Source organism: Staurois parvus, unplaced genomic scaffold, assembly GCF_062004578.1.
Source record: "Staurois parvus isolate SC_StPar_1 unplaced genomic scaffold, SC_StPar_1.0 ptg000048l, whole genome shotgun sequence".
In the NCBI taxonomy this organism is placed as follows: Eukaryota; Metazoa; Chordata; class Amphibia; order Anura; family Ranidae; genus Staurois; species Staurois parvus.
Window position 1 is genome coordinate 17,121,576 of NW_028317844.1, and position 20,508 is coordinate 17,142,083.

Genomic DNA, 20,508 nt, shown 5'->3' on the forward strand with positions numbered 1-20,508 from the left:
CTTAGGATCAGGAGAGACTTCCACCCCCAAATGCTCAAATGTAGATACTACTTGGATATGTTGCGCACAGGCTGGGAGGAGGAGTTCTACAGGATCCATGGGCATCAACACCGATTCATGGCAGTTGATTTTAAAGCCTGAAAATCCACCAGAGCGTTGAATAAGGGACATAACAGCATCTAAGGATATGGAAGTATCACCAAAATATAAGTGTGTAATCCACATAAAGGGATATATTTTCCGAAAGAACACCCCTTGCAAAACTGACAATGTCTGGAAATTGCCGCACCAAAATCGCTAAAGGTTGCAACGCCAAAGTAAACAAAAGGGGGAAAAGAGGACACCCAGCTAATGAATTTGGGACCAAAGTTGAATCTAGACAATACTTCTCATAATACCATTCCACACTATCAAATGCCTTGGCCGCATCCAAAGACGAAATTGACCCCCCCCCCCCCCCCCAGGATTATCCACCTGAATTTACAAATTCAAAAAAAGTCTGCAAATATTATTAGCCTTCGCTCTAGAAGGAATAAACCCCAACGGATCTTTATGTATGATATTACCAATCTGCGCCAGTCTAGTAGCTAGAACCTGGGCCAACAATTTAGCATCCGTATTTAGAAGGGAAATAGGTCGGTAGGAGTCAGGTTTTAATTGATCTTTTCCAGGCTTCAATAATATAACAACAGCTTCATTCATGGAGGGGGGCAAACCATATCCTACCATGGCGGCATTCAGGGCATTGTGTAATGCTGGGAGGAGTTGTGCACCGTCTCTATTATAGATTTCAAATGGCAATCCGTCTGAACCCGGAGATTTATTACTGGGGGTGCCTGCCAAAGCGTCGGATAACTCAACAGTAATTGGCATCTCCAGGTCTCTCTGGTCAGTCTCCGATTAAAACAGGAAAAGAGCAGTTGTCTAGAAACTGCAAAGCTCAGAATGGATGGCTACAGTTTTCGAAGCATACAGATCGTCGTAAAAGTGATGAAAAACTCTCAGGATTTTAGCATACCTCGTGCAGGTCAGCATCCTCAATCTTTTCTATAATGGACACCCCTTGTTGTGACTTTGCCATGAGAGAGAGAATGTGCCCCGTACTTTCCCCCTTGTTGCAAAAAATATCACTTTTTATCTGCCACTTGAGTAAGCACTGATTCATAAAGGGCTTGGGCCTCTTTCCAGGAAGCGCAATTACAGGGGCTTGGTTCTTGGCTCATCTGAACCTCCCTTTGTTGAACATCTAACCATACCTTTTCCTCCCACTCCCTAGATCTACCCTTAACCGATGAAATCTCCCGGATAATCAAGCCCTGCAGGAAGGCCTTCATTGTATCCCAAACCATTCCTGGTGGGTACAAGCCTTCATTCTGCTGCAGAAAGTCTGACAACTCCCCTGCAATCAACTCAGACTCCGAAAAGAGTGTCAATCAAAATGGGTTCACCTTCCACAGCGGACGAGAGCGGGTATAACACACCCGTAGCTTGACCCAGAAAGGGTTCAGACAGAGCCCTGGGTTCATACGCAGCATCAAACACATATGGCAGGATAGTTGTGTTCCCAAGGCCCAAATCTATGTGTGAAAGCCCATCATGAGTAGCAGAAAAACATGAATAACATTTTGCTGTCAAATACTTCATGCGCCACACATCCCGCAAGCCCAGTTCCACCAATAAATTAGCAAATGGGGTAGGCTGAGAGGATAATTGTCTACCCCTACTGCCCAATCTATCCAAGCTAGAGAGTAAGCAATTGTTATAATCGCCCAACGCCAATAGGGGAACATCAGGATGATTGGCCATAAATTGAGCTAAGCGTTTAATGACCTCTGAAGAGTAGAGCGGAGGGATATATTCCGCAGCCACTATGCAGCCAAACTCATTCAAAGTACACAGCAGGAAAATATACCTGCCCTCCATATCCACTCCTGCACATGAACAAATTGAATAGAGTTAGAGTTGAGGATACACACACCTCTGGAAAACATGAAGTGGAAGGAATGCTATTGTATGGGAAATGAGAGCGGAGGGTACCGACAGTGTCAGATTTCAAATGGGTTTCCTGCAAAAATACTACAGACGGTTTTAAATGTTTAAGTACATGGAAGACAGCAACCTGTTTGGTTTTATCACCCAGGCCCCCTACATTCCTGGACAGAAACATCTATTCTTTGTGGGTTACAGACAGACAGACATATGGATAAAATAGGAAAGATAACTCAATCGTGGACAGATATATCGCCCCCCGAGGGGAGCAATGAGCAGATAGGCAGTAGGAGGGACCTAGATCACATGGGTCAGGTTGACCCGGAGGACAGCTGCAGGAAGCAGGGAAGATAAACCCAGGGAAGATAAACCCAGGAACATGCACTCCACTAAACACAGACATCCCAGGTGAAACAAACAAAACAAAGGAGAATATGGAAATTATTACAGACATGTAGGTCAACAGAGTCATAATAAGTGAAGACACTGGCAGGAGGCCAAAAGGTCTCCTCAGGACCAAAATAAATGTTTTAACACTGGTGTAAACATGGTGTTAATTCCCTGGATTTAACACCAAGTCAGACCAGGTGTTAAAACCTTTTTTTCAGTGTAGAATACGAACTTTCACTGTAGCACCTAGTGACAAAACTAATGCAGCTCATTGTGCTCAATAAGTGCTTCAGGACAACACTATAAGACAGTGCAGGGTAGGTGTTCATCTAGAATCCTACTTTGTCTGTAGCACTTGCATATCTAATGGCCGAGCAGTTGGCATCTTTGCTGAGAAACTGGAGACAGTAGACCTCAATGACAGAAAGGTCCATATTTGTTACTGCATGAGACCACTTTCATAAAGTGGTTGTGAAGGCTGAAGGTTTTTTACCTTCATGCATTCTATTCATGAAGGTAAAAAACCTGTGAGCGGAAGCTACCCCAGCCCCCTCAATACTTATCTGAGGCACATTGTGATCCAGCGGTATAAATAACGGCCTCGGCTGTCCCGGGTCTCTGCCTCTTCATTGGCTGAGAGCAAGCGAGAGCCATTGGCTACTGCTGCTGTCAATCACAGCCAGTCAGCCAATGAGATAGAGGGGTGGGGGCCAAGTTGCAGCTTCGTTTGTGCATGGACACACTGAGCAGCGGGTGCCACCATAGCAAGTTGCTTGCTGTGGGGGCACCTGACAGAAGGGAAAAACCAGGAGAGCCTGCAGGGGACCTGAGAAGAGGAAGATCCAAGTTGCTCTGTGCAAAACCAGTGAACACAGCAGATAAATATAGACATGTTTGTTATTTTACAAAAAAAAAATATTAACCTTTTGGAATCGCTTTAAGCTGGATACATGAATCGAAATTCGACCACTTCAGCAGGGACTGGCTGAATTTCGATCCATGTACGGACAGGCTGGTTGTACAGAAGTCCAATGGTTGATCGACTTCTGTACAACCAGCCTGTCTGGTTTTCCCCTCATTGATAAGTGCTACCGGCTATAGCCTGCAGTAATGATCAGTATATTATGATGGAGGGGAAGTCTCCCTGCCATCAGAACAAAAGATCTTAGTGGGATAGATACTCTTTTAAGCCTCAGTTCACACTATGAACTGCATGTGAATTGCACAGGAACCATGCCGCTTTCCTGTGCAATTCACATGCAATTCAGTGTGGTGCAATTTGAGCACATTCATTTTGAATGGGCTCAGATTATGCCACATTGCACTAAAGATGTGCATGCACCAATGTTGAAACCACACCACAGCTGGATAGCATGATCATTTTATACCATGTAATCTGGTGCAGGCACTGCATTTGTGAACTGTGTTTGGGCTGTCATTAAGATTGCACTGACACCCGCTGCATCATTTCCCACTCATTCACTCACTTTCAGTGGCTCCTGATTGAAAACTGGGCCTCTTCCTGTTGGTCTGTTCTTTGTAACACAGGATGGGCTGTAAGGCTTGAATCACATCTTTGTGGTTCTGCAAGACGCTTTTGTGTGCGCATGGCAGCCTATTCATTTGTGCCTGCATTTCATTCAGGAATAAAGTTTCCTGCACCTTTTTTTAAAATGCAGCAGCAGGGAAGTTACCACACTTTCCTGCACCTGCAAACACATTGTATTTTTAGATGCATGGGGTGCTATTAATGAATGGCAGCCCTGTGCATCTGTTAGGAGCAGTGCATTTTGGCTGTGGATGGTTGCAGGTGCAGGAACAGGTGTGATGGTTGCATAGGTGTAAACCTAGCCTAAACCCTGGTTCACCTCACTGCAACTTCATGTGCGAAATGAGGTATACAAATCGCACCTGAAGTTGCATCCAATGTATTTCTATGGCACTGTCTTAATCGGTGCGATTTGAAGTAGCCCGATTTTTCAAAAATCGTTCCTGCTCTACTTTTTCCCAATTTCACTGCAATTTGCATTGACGTCTGCTTAATGAAGTTAGAGGTACAAATTGCACTGACCTGCAGCTTTGAAATCACGTGAAGTAGCGCAATTTTAAAGTTGCATTCAGTGTGAACCAGGGCTAAAGGAGGAAAAGAAATTTATTTGAAGATTAATGCAGTTAGCTAGGGCTGGGAGGGATGGCAGGATAATATAAGAATCTTTTTTTTTTTTTTATGCATACATACTTCGTTATTAAATAAATAAAGGTATGTATGGTGTGTATATGCGTTAACACCATACATATATATCACTCACCAGCCACTTTATTGGGTACACCAGTTCAATTGCTTGATAACACAAATTGCTAATCAGCCAATGACATGGCAGCAACTCAATGCATTTAGGCATCTAGATGCGGTGAAGACGACTTGCTGAATTTCAAACCGAGCATCAGAATGGGGAATAAAGGGGATTTAAGTGACTTTGAACATGGCATGGTTCTTGGTGCCAGATGGGCTGGTCTCAATATTTCATAAACTGCTGATCTACTTTCCAATCTCTGGGGTTTACAGAGAATGGTCTGAAAAAGAGAAACTATTTAGTGAGCGGCAGTTGTGTGGATACCTCATTGATATCAGAGAAGAATGGGCATTTGAGTTTCACTGCAACATTCAGATGGTAGGGTTAGAATTCTGTGTAAACACAAAAGCATGGATCCATCCTGCCTTGTATCAACGGTTCAGGCTGGTGGTGTAATGGTGTGGGGGATATTTTCTTGGCACTAGCAAGGTGTACCAACACCCACACATCCGGTAAAATACGTATTGAAGACGTCACTATTTTTATAGCTAAATATATTTCTAAAGGTGCTTTTGACATGACATTTTTACCACATGTTGGTAACAACCCATGAGATCCATACATACAAAGAAACTAAAACAAATTAGTTCAGAAATTAAGTTTTTTGTTCTAAAATGGAATGACAAAATGAAAAGGTATTGAACAAATGAAGAAAAGGAGGTGCAAAAAGGCATGGAAAGCCAAGACACCAGCTGAATTTATCAGTAATTAGAAAGCAATCCTGCCCCTTGTCAGTGAAAATTTAATATCAGCTTGTTCGCCCTCAAGTGATGGCCTATAAAAAGCTGTTTCATTACCAAGGTGGTACACAAGAAACATCTCGTGATGGGTAAAAGCAAGAAGCTCTCTCAAGACCTTTGCAACCTTATTGTTGCAAAACATACTGATGGCATTGGTTGCAGAAGGATTTCTAAATTTCTGAATGTTCCAGTGAGCATTGTTGGGCCATAATCCGGAAGGGGAAAGAACATAATTTCACCATATACCGGCCAGGACCAGGTGTTCCTTGCACAATTTCTGACAGGAGTGAAAAGCATTATCAGAAGAGTTGTCCAAGAGTCAAGGACCACTTGTGGAGAGCTTCAGAAAGACCTGAAATAAGCAGGTACAATTGTTTCAAAGAAAACAATAAGTAATACAGTCAACTGCTGTGGCCTGCATGCACACTCGCCACACAAGACTCCATTGCTGAAGAAAAAGCATGTTGAAGCTCGTTTAAAGTTTGCTGCACAACATTTAGACAAGCCTGTGAAATACTGGGAGAATATAGTCTGGTCAGATGAGACCAAAATTGAACTCTTTGAATGCATGCCATGTTTGGAGAGCAAATAGCACTGCACATCACTCCAAAAACACCATCTCAACAGTGAGGTTTGGAGGTGGGGACATCATTGTGTGGGGCTGTTTTTCGGCTTATGATACTGGCAAACTTCATATTGTTGAAGGAGGTATGGAAAAATGTACCAAGACATTCTTGATAAAAGATCTGCTGTCATCTACCAGGATGAAACGAGGGTGGACTTTTCAGCAAGACAATGATCCCAAACACAAAGCAAATGAAACTCTCATTTGGTTTCAAAGACAGAAAATAAAGCTGCTAGAGTGGCCCAGCCAATCACCTGATTTGAATCCCAATAGAAAATCTATGGAAACAGCTAAACATTAGAGTTCACAGAAGAGGCCCCAAAGGAACCTTCAAGACTTGAAGACTGTGTGAAAGAATGGACCAAAATCACTCCTGAGCAATGCATGTGACTAGTTTCTCCATACAGGAGGTGTCTTGAAGCTGTCCTTACCAACAAAGGATTTTGTATGAAGTATTAAATTTGCTTTAGTGTGCAATACTTCCATGTGTCACACATAATGTAATTTCTGAATTTATATCATGTCAATAGCACCATTTAGAAATCTATTTACTAGGGATCCACCAAAATTTTGCTGACTGCCGAAAAAACATCTATCAGCCTTTGACCGATATGAAAATAAGGCACCTATACAGGTGAGGTAAATAGCACTACCCACCTCTGCCTTCCTGAGAACCCATCCAACAATCTCGGTGCTGGGCATAGAGATCAGCAAAAGAAAGATGGCCTCCACTCATCTCTATGCCCTTGGAGGACCAGCATGACTTCATTAAGTCACTTCTGGTTTCGATGCTATGTAAACGAGGCTTTTTTGTTTTGTTTTTTTTTTAAATCCAATGCATTACCTTGTAGGGGGGGGGGGGTCTTATTGACCCCAGATCTCTCCATAAAGAGGACCTGTCACTGCTTATCACAAGGGATGTTTGCATTCCTTGAGAAAAGAATAAATTATTTTAAAAAAATAAAATAATTAAAGGGACAGTGAAAAAAGTAATAGAAAAAAAAAGTAATAGGAAAAAAAAAATAAAATTCCAAAATGTGCAGCGCTCCACTTGTTAACAATATTATCAAATCATATATTTATTTTTATATATATATATATATATATATATATATATATATATATATATATATATATACACACACACGTGCTCCTATTGACAGTGGAATAAAGAATAAAATATTTGCTGTAAAAAACAGTGTCCATATACATATAAAAAAGAAGTCAATATATACTTCAGAAATATTTGTTCACTTGAAATAAATGAATTCAGTGCTTCTTAATTCACCTCTTTTGTGTGAAATAACTTAAAACTGTGTGTACCCACACCAGATGTGCTTTCACCTCAGGAATATGACCACACCGTTAAGTGAGGTCATGTGACGCTTGTGTCCCTTTTAATTGGACCAAATGTGGATGGGATGGTATCCTGCTGAATGGGATCCCCTTCACTTCATCAATAGGTTCTCCTCGCACGGTGGTTTGTATAAAGAAATAATCAAATCCTAGTGTTTTATCCGTTTTAGATAACATTTTATTATTAAAAGGTAGTGCACTCACATGATATCTGTATATAAACTGCTTTGTACAAAAAATATATCCTCCTGAGTTTTGGCAGTGGTGAAAATCCTAAATATACCAGCTGGTGTCAGAATGGAACCATTGAGCGTTGTGACGTCAAAGCCCCTTCCCGAGGGTTTTTTTGGGTTTTTGCTTTTAAATTGGTTTTGCATTGCTCCCTTATGCAGGCTTTGTAAGTAGCGACTTTGCAACCTTGCAATGTCAGAAGATGTTTGCTAAACTAGAGGTGGATGTATACAATTTTATTGTTGAATTATTCTTTTTGCAGACTTTTGTTGAAGCTTGATCCTTCGCCAACCGATTATGAAACCGACACCATAGAGATCTTTGGTTTCCAGTGGGTAACTGAAACAGCCCTTGTGGAGTCAACTGATCTTCTGTTTGGATTACTCAGGTGAGGTTTTGGTTTCAATAAAATAAATTGGTGATCAATGCATATTTCCCATAATCCTCTTCCAAGGGTGATTCAGTTGATGTGACATGATTCACTTGCAGGAAACACAAGTCTGATAGAATTCAAAAGGACTCCCAGAGGCCAGTAGATTCAGTGCTTGTGATTCCTATCTCCTGCAAACACACTCCCTTTCTGTTTTTGTTTTTTCCCCCGAGGTCTAAGCCCTCACCTTCACCAGCCAGAGATGGGCGAGCAGGCTGGTGGGTTTTGCGCTTGTAATGTGGAGAGGCCTACAGGAAGGGTTTCTGGAGCTTGTTGTTTGGCTATACCCTTCTTTCCTTCAAGGGACCCACAACATTTCCTCTATTCTCCCTGTTTGGTTTGGGTCTTTGGTTCCCAACCTGTCTGCACTCCCCCTTGCTCTATCTCCTGCAAGCTGTCACATATGGTATGTGTGGGTGGGGGCTCCTGGCAGCCCCATCCTCTTACCCATTCTGGGTGTAGGTAGAGTGCCTGGCATTTTCCAGAGGTGCAGGTCTGTGATGGTGTGTTATGTCACAGGCCACCAGTGTATGGAATGGTTTTCTGGGTGTGGGGATCAGAGTTCCCTTGTGGAACCCTGTCTGCCTAGTACAAAATGTTTGGACAATATTTTTTTGAAGTATCAAAGACTGACATGTTTTGTGTGTTGGTGATACTAGACATTGCACACAATGAGGGAAAGTTTTAAAGTAGTTTGGGCTGAAACCTAGCCAGTAACTTTTGTTTAGTAGAAGAAGTAGGAAGCTTTTATTAATATTAAAATCATGGTGTGCAGTAGAAGAGCTAAGCAAAACCTGTTTTTATTACAAGATCATGTAAAAGCTCTACCATATATTTGTGTCCAACTGCAAAACCTATTACATCTAGTTGCAGTGTCTGGTGCTCAAAAAAAACTCTACTGTATGTATTGCCTCTTATTTTGATTTCACCTTTAACAAGTAAATTTGTAGCATCGTGTAGTTTGCTAAAATTACAGTGTTATACCCTCCTCAACCAAAAAAAAAATTAACCGTTTTCTAATAGCAACCTGAAACCTAGTCTGTAGGAGTCATGAGAATAGTGTGTGTGTGTGTGTGTGTGTGTGTGTGTGTGTGTGTGTGTGTGTGTGTGTGTGTGTGTGTGTGTGTGTGCGTGCGTGCGTGCGTGCGTGCGTCTGTAGTACAAAGCATTAGAACCTTTGTTGGATTTTTCTTAATTTTTGTGTTTGTTTTTTTTATCATACCTGAGGAAATGTGGTTATTTATACTACACACAGTATAGGTTAAAGTGTTTCTAAACCCTCGGCTTTTACAAGAACTTTCAGCTGCTGATTTAACCACTTACTGAATATTTTGCTTTTTCTTCTGTTAATCCTTGCCTATGTTCCATATTAAGCTGGTGCCATAACCACTGCCCCAGGTTTCCTGTTTCAGGGTAACTCCTTTCCTTTCTCTTACACCATCCTTTGGAGCCACCCTTGCATCTAGTGCCCAGAGATGTGCTCCCCTACGCTATGTACATCTATAGAAACACAGCCCCTAAGCCTATGATGGCAAGGCCACTCAATGCTAACGGACTGACTGCACTGCCCACTGTTAACTCCTGTGTGTATTTAAAATTCAGGAAAGCAGCACTGAGCGAGCAGCCAGCAGCCTTGAAAGTTGTAAATTAATTGCTTGGGTACGAATTTTAACAGCTTACATGGAGAATGTATGTATAGTTTATTGTGGTCACTATGTGTGTGGTAAACTAAAAAAAATGCTAAAGGTTGAATATCGGTTTAATATTTTTTGCTTTTTGTAGGTTACATATGTTCCTTACATTTTTTTTTTTTTTTTCATTCTTATTTTTGCTTAGGCAAAAAGTAAATACACTTGAAAACTTACATCAGCCACTCTCCTTTGACTTTGGTAAGATTTTAGACTTTGGTATGTAAACATGTTAACTCCTAGATTGAATTATGTGAAGTGAACTGAATTGTGTGATGAATGCTGTTCCTTCTGATTGTATAAAATGTATATTAAAGTGATTCTAAAGACTTGAGGATTTTTGCCTGAATGCATTGTCTGCATTAAGGTAAAAACCTTATTTGCTGTAGGATAAACTCCCAGTCCCCCCTTTTTACTTGCATAAGCTTGATTTCGATTGAAAGCTGCACCCGAGAGCAGTGGCTCTCTCCTCACAGGGCAGATTGCTGTCAATCAATTCTGTGAAGGGGTGGGGCTGAGCCAAGCTGTCTGTACCTATAGACGGAAGCACCGTGGCTCAAGATTGAGCCTGCATGAGTACTCCCATGGGATGCTTCTTTCTATGGGGACACTTGCCGAAGAGGGGGAGCCAGAATTTCTGGTACGGAACCCCAGAAGAGGAGAATCTGTGCCGCTCTTTGCAAAGCTATTTCACAGTGCAGGTAATTATCACATGATGTGTTTTTTTTTTTTTTTCTTTTTATGTTTTGCAATCACTTTAAAGTGAAACTAATTCAACTCAAAAAAAAAAAAAAATATTGTGAGCAGGCAGCTCTTTATTGCAGAAGAGACATACTATGTATTGCTGAGAGGTGAAGGTATTTGGAACTTTAGTTTCAGAGTAACTATAGTTTAGAAGGGCAGGCAATCACATTATTAAAATATAACTAAAGATTAGATAAAGTAGTGGGGAGGGGGTTGGAGAAGTTTTATGTTGCTGTCTATGTCCCTGTGAGGAAAGATTTTACTCTCTAATTATCTGATCAACCACAACGCTCTAGAATAGAAATTGAGGATAAATCAAACATTTTGACTTGCCCAAGAGCAGAAATGGAGAGGAAATCTTACAATATAGACACCTTTTTAGTGACAGCTGTTAAAGAGGGGATTGCTCTCACATTGGAAAGAAAATCCTATAGCTTAAAGAACAGGAAAAAGAAATCTTTTGGCTTTAGGTATACTATAATTGTGTGTGTTTGTTGTGGAAAATTATTAAAAAAAAAAAAAAAAAAATGTAAGCAACTTACAAATGAATTGTATCATTTGTGATAACCATTTAACCTGTTGGCATATTGGAGGCTGTTGGAGGGCAATTCCTACACTTTGGAGAGGTTTTTACTTTTTTTTTTTTTTTTTTTCCTGGTACAGTAAGTGAAGAATATTCACTCTTAATCAGATACAAATGGTTAGAAAAAAAACCCTGACAGGGTTTTTAACAATTCCCAATTTTGGTTTTATAAATGGCAAACCTTTCCATAGCACAAAACCTTCTGCAGATGTGTGGGAGGGACATAGATGACTTTGCTGCATAGGCATTACCGTATTAACTCTTTCTTTTCATATCTATGGGATGTTTTTTCTCAGGGCAAGCAAGTAATGTGCACTATGAAGCAGATGAAATCCGAAGTCAGTGTGTGAAATTTTTGCATTACGTGAAGATTTTTATATACAGGTTAGTGCACCTTCCACTATGGTTAAAGTTGTGTAACTTGGCATCAATATACTTGGTAAGAGTACTTAATTGCTAAACCCTAATTCACCTTCCATAGGCACAAACTCTCTTTTCACTGACAGAAATAAAAAGACTGTATACAGTATATCTACACCCTAAGACATTTTAATCTAGTAACCATGGAATGTGCAGATGCCGATTTGTCCTAAAACAGGATTGAAAGTGTGAAAGTTGTGGAAACCTCTTATTCTAGTTATGTCATTATTGGTGTTAGGAAGCCTGTGTAGGTGTTCCTCAATTTTACACTGCCAAAGCACCTCTTTTCAACTTGGCAAACTAGAGAGGAGGGCTTTTACATGCTTAATATGCATTCCCTTTCTGCCAGCAGACAAGGGGAGATGCACAGTTGTAATGAATACATCTGATTTGTCATTCTAAAGTTGACCACTCCTGGTCAACACTCATGAGCCACTAAATAGTGGCCCTTACTAGGTGTTACAAGATAAAGCTGATGGACTATTTACAACTTCTAGAAAAGATAATGGGGTTGATTTACTAAAACAGGAAAGTGCAAAATCTGGTGCAGCTGTGCATGGTAGCCAATCCGCTTCTATCTTCAGCTTGTTCTATTAAGCTTTGAAAATAAAACCTGAAAGCTGATTGGTCTCTATGCAGAGCTGCAACAGCTTTTGCACGGTCTAGTTTTAGTAAATATTGTCCATTTATTGGATGTGGCTTCACCGTTTTCTATTCACTATACCTGTGTAGACTTCCTACACAAGTAGGGTGCCCCTATGAGACTGTTGGAAATTCAATCGCGTACAAGTTTTCTAAGTAACTGGCTACCATTCTACCACCCTTGGGGAAGGAGGGGTGCGGGTTTTTTTTTCCTACAGTTTGAAGTTGTACTCGTGCCGTTGCAGAACTTCTAACCCCAGTTGAGTAAATGTGGTTGTGGTGTGGTCCATTTGGGAAAAAAGAAGAAAAAAAAAAAAAGCAATCGGGAGACAGTAGTATCCGCTTTTTGAATGCCTGTCAGCTGTTCTCTGGATAATGACCCACTGAACACGTAAATTGTGTAAACGAGTTCTTAGTTGGCAACATGGTACACCAAAGTTGGAACTAAAAAAATTGTTATTAAAGTAGGAGTTTTGAAATTAGAGCCAGGAGAAATAATTGTGTCTTATGATGTTGCAACCCTTTTCACTTGTATACCAACTACAGAGACTATTGAGACTGTAAGGAAAGCTCTGAAATGAGGTAAGACTTGACCGTTACAGAACCCAAGTATTTTCTTTGCTAGACTTTTCTTAACACCACCACCACCTATTTCAAGAACAAGTCTAATTTCTACAGAAATATGGCTGTTCTATCAACACTTGTATCTCCCATTGTAATTAACCTGTACACGGAGGGGGTTAAAAAAAAAGCTTTGAACTTTTCAGGGGGATAGGTCATTGGTTCAGATATGTGCATTATACATGGGTCAAGATGAGAACATCAGAAATACAAACTTTTAGTGCACACAAACTCAATAAACAGATAAATCAACTGGGAAGATGCACGGAATAACAAATGACCTTTTTTGGGCTGTTTATTATGTGTGACTTGAACATTGAGGTCTATAGGAACCTGATCTGCACAGACCAGTTTCTGCTTTTTGATTACCACTGCCTACTGAAACACAAACTCGAGGGATTGGGGGCGGAGCCTGACTATGGCGGCGGAGAGGAGAGCTCGTGGTAGGAGCTCCCCCTCGGACCCTAAAATTCCTCCCTTGAAGATGGAGCCCTAGAAGGTAGCGACCTACCTCGACCAGGCGGGCTCCCTTGGCTGAGCGGCTGCCCATGGCGGGGAGAGCTGGGAGCGGAGACCAGTGGAGAGAGGCAGGGACGCTGAGCCTGGGTGCCGTACCTGGTTGCCGGGAAACAAGGAGGCGCGGCCGGGACACGTGACTGGCCGCAGTGCATCTCTGGGAGGCAAGGAAGCCGGCCGCCCGGCCGGAGGCTGACAGGGAGCAGGAGAGATTCCGTTTTGCCGGACGACCTGCTTCCCCCGGAGCACTGGCAGGCGGTCGATGGTGAGCCTGCCCAACAACAAAGAAAGAAGAGTGTGGAGGAAAGTCCTGGAGGGTCCCCCTGAGAGGACGAGAGCTGACCTACCAAAGGAGCTGGAGGATGGAGCCTGGAGCCGTCTCACGAGAAGCGTTGGAAGGGTGAGTGAGTCTGGCGGTGGCCCCAAATATAAAAACTGTATAGAGCTGGAGGTAAGCAGGGAGAGAGAGAAAAGGGGGGGACCCTCAGAGAATAAGAATAAAATAAGGAGAAGAACGCAAGGCGCAGGCAAAGGCACACAGAAAGGTGGGAAGACAGAGCCGGGAATTCTATTTCTACACATTATTGATTTCTTCGTTTTGCAAAGTACAAGTTTATGAGAGAGAAAATAAAAGTTACAGAAGAAATGAAAAATAAAAGTGCAAATGGAACCGGGCCTAAAGGGACCCAAACGGGGACAATTAAAAAGTATACATCCCAGGGAAATGTGACCCCAGAAAGGCCCCAGAGCAGAAATGACAAAGGAGAGTCTGATTTAAGTATGCAAAATAGTCCTAAACAATCAATGGAATTGGATATCAGTAATCAACAAATATCAGAGATAGAAAAAGATCTACAAATCCCAAATAAAAAAGAGATGACAGAAATGTTTAAAGATCTGGAGAGAACAATAAAGCAAGAAATGGTAAATATTCGGAATGACCCGGGGCAGTTGTTGCTAAGAGTGGAAGAAACGGAGCAGAAAGTTAAAAACCAGACCCAGATTATTTCCGAATTAGAGAAGAAGATAATTAATATGGAAAAGGCTCAGGAAAAATTGCAGTACAAGGCGGAAATTCAAGAGAATAGAGAAAGAAGGAGAAATATAAGGATAAGAGGGGTACCGGAAAGTTTAAAAGGAGAAATATTGGAAGAGATGATTTGCAAAATACTGAACTTTATAATGGGAAACTCTGAAATGGAAAGGACTAATATAGAAGGAATCTCTAGAAACGGGAAACTCCAGGGGAATTATGAGAAGGACAGGCCGAGAGACATACTTGTTAAATTTTATGAATTACAGCAAAGGGAAAGAATTTGGAGGAAAATTAAGGGAAAACCAGTAATAAAGTGTGGAGAAATGGATATTCAAATATATGCGGACTTGTCATCAGAGACTCTCCGGAGGAGGAGAGCCCTGAGGCCTTTCCTGGAGCAGATGAAAAAACAGAAGGTGCAATATAGATGGGGAGTTCCGGAGTGTTTAATAGGATGGATAAATGGAAGAACAGCCCATTTGAGGTTCCCAGAGGACTTGAGAAATTTTTGCGATAGACTTGAAATGCAGAAAATTGAAATAAATGGTTGGGAAGAAGAATCTGGGGGAAATAGATCAAAAAAAGGGGAGGGGTGGAGACGGGTGGGGGGGGGGGGGGAGGAGGGGCGGGGAGGGGGAGTGAAGGGGAGAGAAGTCTTTTGTGTGTGTTTTTTTTTTTTTTTTTTCTCTCTCCTTGCTCCCATTCCATCGCCTTTTTCTCCCTTGTCCCTCCAGCTTGATTCCTTTTTCCTTCTATAGAAGTATAAGTGGAGAGGGGGTCAAGGGGGGGAGCCGGAGGGAGGGGAGGCTGCCCATGGGAGGAGTGAAGCCCTAAGGATTAAGTCAAAGGTGGATGTTACTTCCACAAATGGTTAGGCAAAGTGAAGGCCTAAAAAGAGGGGGGAGGGGGAGGGGATTGAGGGGAGTGCTGAGGGGGGGGGGGAGGGATAGGGGGAGAGAAAAGGGTAGTGGGATAAAAACGCTCTATAGGAATAAGAGAGGAAGGGAAGGAGGAAGAGGGAGACTGTAGGAAAAGAGTAAGATGGAAGAAATCCAATATATAACCTACAATGTAAAAGGGTTAAGCTGTCCAGGAAAGAGATTCGGGTTATTTAAAGAACTTCAACATAGAAAATCCTCAGTGGTATTCTTGCAGGAAACACACCTAGAGATAGAGTCGAAGGTTAGACTGAGGACTAGATATTTTCCAACATTGTTCTATGCGGATTCACCAACTAAAAGAGCAAAAGGAGTTGCTATAGGCTTCGCAAAGAATATAAGGTTCGAGGTGGAGGAGAGATTGACGGATCTGGAGGGAAGGTATCTATTTTTGAAAGGAAAATTACAGGGAATTGAGTGTACAATAGCAAACATATACAGTCCAAATAAGAGGCCGGAGAGGTTTATGAGAGAAGTGTTGAAGAAATTTATGTATTTTAAAAGTGGGTATATGATAGTAGCGGGACTCGCGGATAGACACCACTTCCTCTGTGAGGAGGGAGGAAAGCAAATCCTTGAGAATGTTAAAGAAATTAATGCATGAATGTCAGTTGGTGGACATCTGGAGAATTAGGAATATGAAGGAGAGAGATTATACTTTCTTTTCGCACGTTCATGAGACTTATTCTAGACTAGATTATATATTAGTAGAACATCGAGTGATAGAGTTGGTGGTAGAAGTAAAAATTGAAGGAAGCACCCTGTCGGATCATGCCCCAGTTGCAATGAAGTTAAGATGGGGTAGAGAAGGGAGAGAAGGTTATGTATGGCGGTTGAATGAGGCACTTCTCATGGAGGAAGAGATTGGTCAAAGAATTGAGAGGGAAATTTAATGGTTTTTTGAAGAGAATGAAACCGAGGATGTGTCGGTTGCAACGGTGTGGGAAGCACATAAAGTTTACATCAGAGGTCTACTTATTGCAATGGGGGCAAAAAAGAAAAAAAGAAAGGAGAGAAAAGATAAATAGATTATTAAATGAAATATATGATCTTGAACAGGTGCATAAAAGGGAAAGATCTGAGGAGATAATGCAGATGTTAATAAAGAAGAAAGAAGAATTAGAGGATGTAATGGAGGAGGAAAAAAGAAGAGTCTTTAATAAAATAACAAGTGAAAGGTACAGATGGGGAGACAGGCCGGGAAAGTATTTAATGAGAACTTTAAGAAAGAAGAAAAATGGAAATTATATCGAGAAAATAAGAAATCCCAAGGGGGAATTTGTACACTCAACCAAGGATATTGCTAGAATATTTAAAGAGTATTATAATGAGCTGTATAATATCATACCTCAGGATACAAAATTAGCGAAAAACCCCTGCGCTTAGATGGTCCTAACAAAGCTGCTAGCACCTACTAAGTACCAATAAATACCTTAATCAAAATAAAAATATAAATGGTGCAGCGCTAATAATATACAGCCAGCAAAAAAATACATGCAAATAAATAAGTCCAAACTGCATGGGTGAATGACCCCCTAAATATATATATATAACATAGAATGACAAATATCAATCACTGATGCCAAGGTGCCAAAGTGCCACGCACTTAATAGGTGACTAAAGGGTGATGAATCAGTCCACTTTAAGCACACAGGTGAAAAAACTCTTCATACACGTGGATGTGTCATGCGTGCCAAACAAATCCCAAAATTGTCTGAGTGCCCCCTCACCTCCTTGCAATGACCTCAAGGGCCAACCAGCGTTTTCTACTAGTATTCAGACAATCTCCTGCAGATCCCCTCAATATAACCGGAATGACAGTAGCTTTATCCAGACCTCTTCCTGCACTCCACCGCTCCAGCAACACCTCTAGGGTCCACTCAGAGACACAAGGGAAACAAGCTCCATAGTGCAATATTGTCAATTTTATTTAAATGAAAATTAAAATACCCACTCACATGTTAGCAGGTAATGGCAAACATCCTCAGTTGTCCTCATGACATGTGGCTTCATGGAGTCCCAATATGGCGCGGGCGCCGGAAATGACGTCACCGCGTCCCGGAAATGACGATGGGCGTACCAACGCGTTACGTCACGAATATCACGTGACTTCATCAGGGTGACCCGGAACGGGGGGGAACGGAACTCTCTAGAGGCAGAAATAACTTTAGAGGAAATAAAAATAGCATTAGAAAGTATGGCGGGAGGGAAAAGCCCGGGTCCGGATGGATATACGGCCAAATACTATAAAAAAATATAAAGAGCTTTTAATCCCCAAAATGAAGATTTATATGAACGCCTTGGGGAACGGGATGGAGATAAGGGGAGAGTCTTTACAGGCGAATATAGTATTGATACAGAATGAAGATAAAGATCCCTCACAATGTGCGAGTTATCGTCCAATAGTGCTGCTGAATGTAGACACTAAAATATATGCAAAGGTACTGGCAAATAGACTGAAAGAGCTGATGCCGGAGTGGATACATGGAGACCAGGTGGGGTTTGTCTCGGGAAGAGAGGGTAGAGATAATGCTTTGAGATCACTGTTGCTTATACAGGAGGGCAAAAAAGGGAAAACCCCAATGATACTGATATCGATAGATGCTGAGAAGGCATTCGACAGAGTGAGTTGGGGTTTTATGATGGACACTTTGGAAGCATTAGAAATGGGAGATAGAATGAGAGGGTGGATTGGTGAGTTGTATAGAGGGCCTACCGCTACCATAATGGTAAATGGAGGAAGATCAGAGTACTTTAAGATGTCAAATGGTACCAGACAGGGATGCCCATTGTCTCCATTGCTATATGTGGTATCATTGGAGCCCTTACTGTCCATGATTAGGAAGAACATAGACATAAAAGGAATAAAGATAGGTGATAGAGAACACAAGGTAGTGGCTTATGCGGACGACCTGATGTTTTATGTTGGAAACCCTAGAACATCACTTCCAAATTTAATGAAAGCATTGAGGGAGTACGGAGACCTGTCGAACCTAAAAATTAACCCGACAAAGACCGAAATCTTAAACATAAATCTCAAAAATAGTGAAAAAGAAAAACTACAAGAGGAATTCCCTTTCCTTTGGAGAGACAAAGAATTAAAATATTTAGGAATAAAACTATCAGCCTCAAATAAGAACCTTTATAAAGCCAATTATATAACGTTATTAAATGAAATCAAGGAGGAGTTGAGGAGAGTGGGAAATAGAAATCCATCGTGGATAGGTCGCATAAACTTGATAAAGATGGTAATAGTCCCCAAAGTATTATATAAATTTCAAATGATCCCAATCAAACTCCCAGAGGCATATTTTAAAGAACTGAGGAAAATGATGATAAAATGTATATGGCGGAAAAAAAGCCTAGAATAGGTTATGAAACGCTGACCAGAAGTAAAGAAAGAGGAGGATTGGGGGTACCAGATTTTAGGAGATATTACAAAGTGGGGATTATCGCAAGAATCTTTGACTGGATTCATAATCCGGAGAAAAGTTGTGTTAAAATTGAGAAAGCACTGAGTGGAATAAGTTTGAATAATAGTATCTGGGTGGGAGAATTAGAGGAGAGCACAAGCACGTACACTCTTAATGTTCTAAAAGAATGGGATTTATTACACAGACAAAAGGGGTGGGTTTTTAATTCACAACTAATACCACTTAGGAACACAAAATATTTAATCCCGAGAAAAGATAGCATAGCAGGGAAATGGATTATAAAACAGGAGGCGCAATTGAGAGATATAATGGTAGGAGAGGAAATTGAGTCATATAAGGATATGGAGGAAAGAAAGGGTGAAGTCTTTAATAAGATGGATAGATTAAGATATTACCAACTGAAGAATTTCTTTGAAAGCCTTCCAAAACCTATAAGAACTAGAAAAGACTGGAATCCATTTGAGAGAATTTTGGAGTCACGGGGAAATGGTAGACACGGAACGGCAAAAATACACAAGATATTAATGGAACTTGACACAGACACAAAATTAATGCACATAGAGAAATGGGAAAGCGATATGGGAAGAAAAATAGAGGAGGAGGAGAAGAAGATGTTCACATTAATTCACGAAAATATTAGTATGAGAGAAGTGGAAATAAATTATAAGTGTTTGAATAGATGGCACATTACCCCCTACCTGGAGCACAAGATGAATATGGAAATCTCACAGATGTGTTGGAGAGGCTGTGGAGAGGTGGGCACGTGGTATCATGTGTGGTGGGAGTGTTCAGAAATACAGGTGTTTTGGCGGAGGATAGTTTATTTGATAGGGAAAATCACTAAAATCAATATAGGATTAGACCCAGAATTATGTCTCCTCCATATCTCAGAACTCCCAGTGAAAGCATATAAGAGTTCGGGGATATGGCACTATTTGACCGCAGCAAAGAGCCTGATACCTAGGTTTTGGAAGAAAAGAGAGGTGCCAACTGAGGAGGATTGGATGGGCAGAGTAAATCAGATCGCTGGGACAGAAAGACCGTACTATACGCATGTGGACAAGTTGGAGACGTATAATATAAAATGGAAAGGCTGGAAAGAGTATAAAGAAATGGCGAAATAGATGAAGAGATAAGGTCCCAGGTAGTCGGTTTAGAATTGGATTCAGGAACAACAGAATTATATGGAGTAAATGAGAGCAGAGAGAATGTAGAGCGTGGGAGGGTGAGGGAAGGATGGGAGGGGATGGGGAGATGGAGGGGGGAGTGTATGGGAGGGGGGGGGATGGTAAGAAAAGAAAGTCATATATACCGTATATACTCGAGTATAAGCCGAGTTTTTCAGCACATTTTTTGTGCTGAAAAACGGCCCCCTCGGCTTATACTCGAGTCAACGTCTGCAGGTGTGGGCGGGATGACATGCCGTCCCTGTCATCTGGACACACCCCCGGGATCAATCCTCGCCGGTGATTGGCCGCTGGAACTGTAGCTCAGGAGAGGCACACAGGCGCCCAATCACCGGCGAGGAGGTGGAGCTTGGAGAGGAGGAGCCGAGCGGCACCGCGAAGATCGAGCGAGTGAAGAGGAGGAAAGCGGCCGGAGAAGGAAGACATCTGACCGGTAAGTGTGTACCATGTGAGAGGGAGTGAGCGAGCGAGCCCAGGCTGGAGCAGGGGTCAGTAAGGTAAGTATCATTCCTCCCCCCACTGACACCAATGATGGGGCACTATTCCTCCCCCCACTGACACCAATGATGGGGCACTATTCCTCC

General features: G+C 41.7%; 1 protein-coding gene across 1 annotated transcript in view; it reads left to right on the forward strand.

Moving 5' to 3' along the window:
• Window positions 1–20,508, forward strand: part of MMS22L (MMS22 like, DNA repair protein) — a 125,151-nt gene that overhangs the window by 19,121 nt on the left and 85,522 nt on the right. Inside the window, exons 2-4 of the mRNA XM_089665288.1 lie at window positions 7,948–8,073; window positions 9,952–10,004; window positions 11,427–11,514. Coding sequence (XP_089521414.1) covers window positions 7,948–8,073; window positions 9,952–10,004; window positions 11,427–11,514 — 267 coding nt within the window. The remainder of the gene's footprint in view (window positions 1–7,947; window positions 8,074–9,951; window positions 10,005–11,426; window positions 11,515–20,508) is intronic.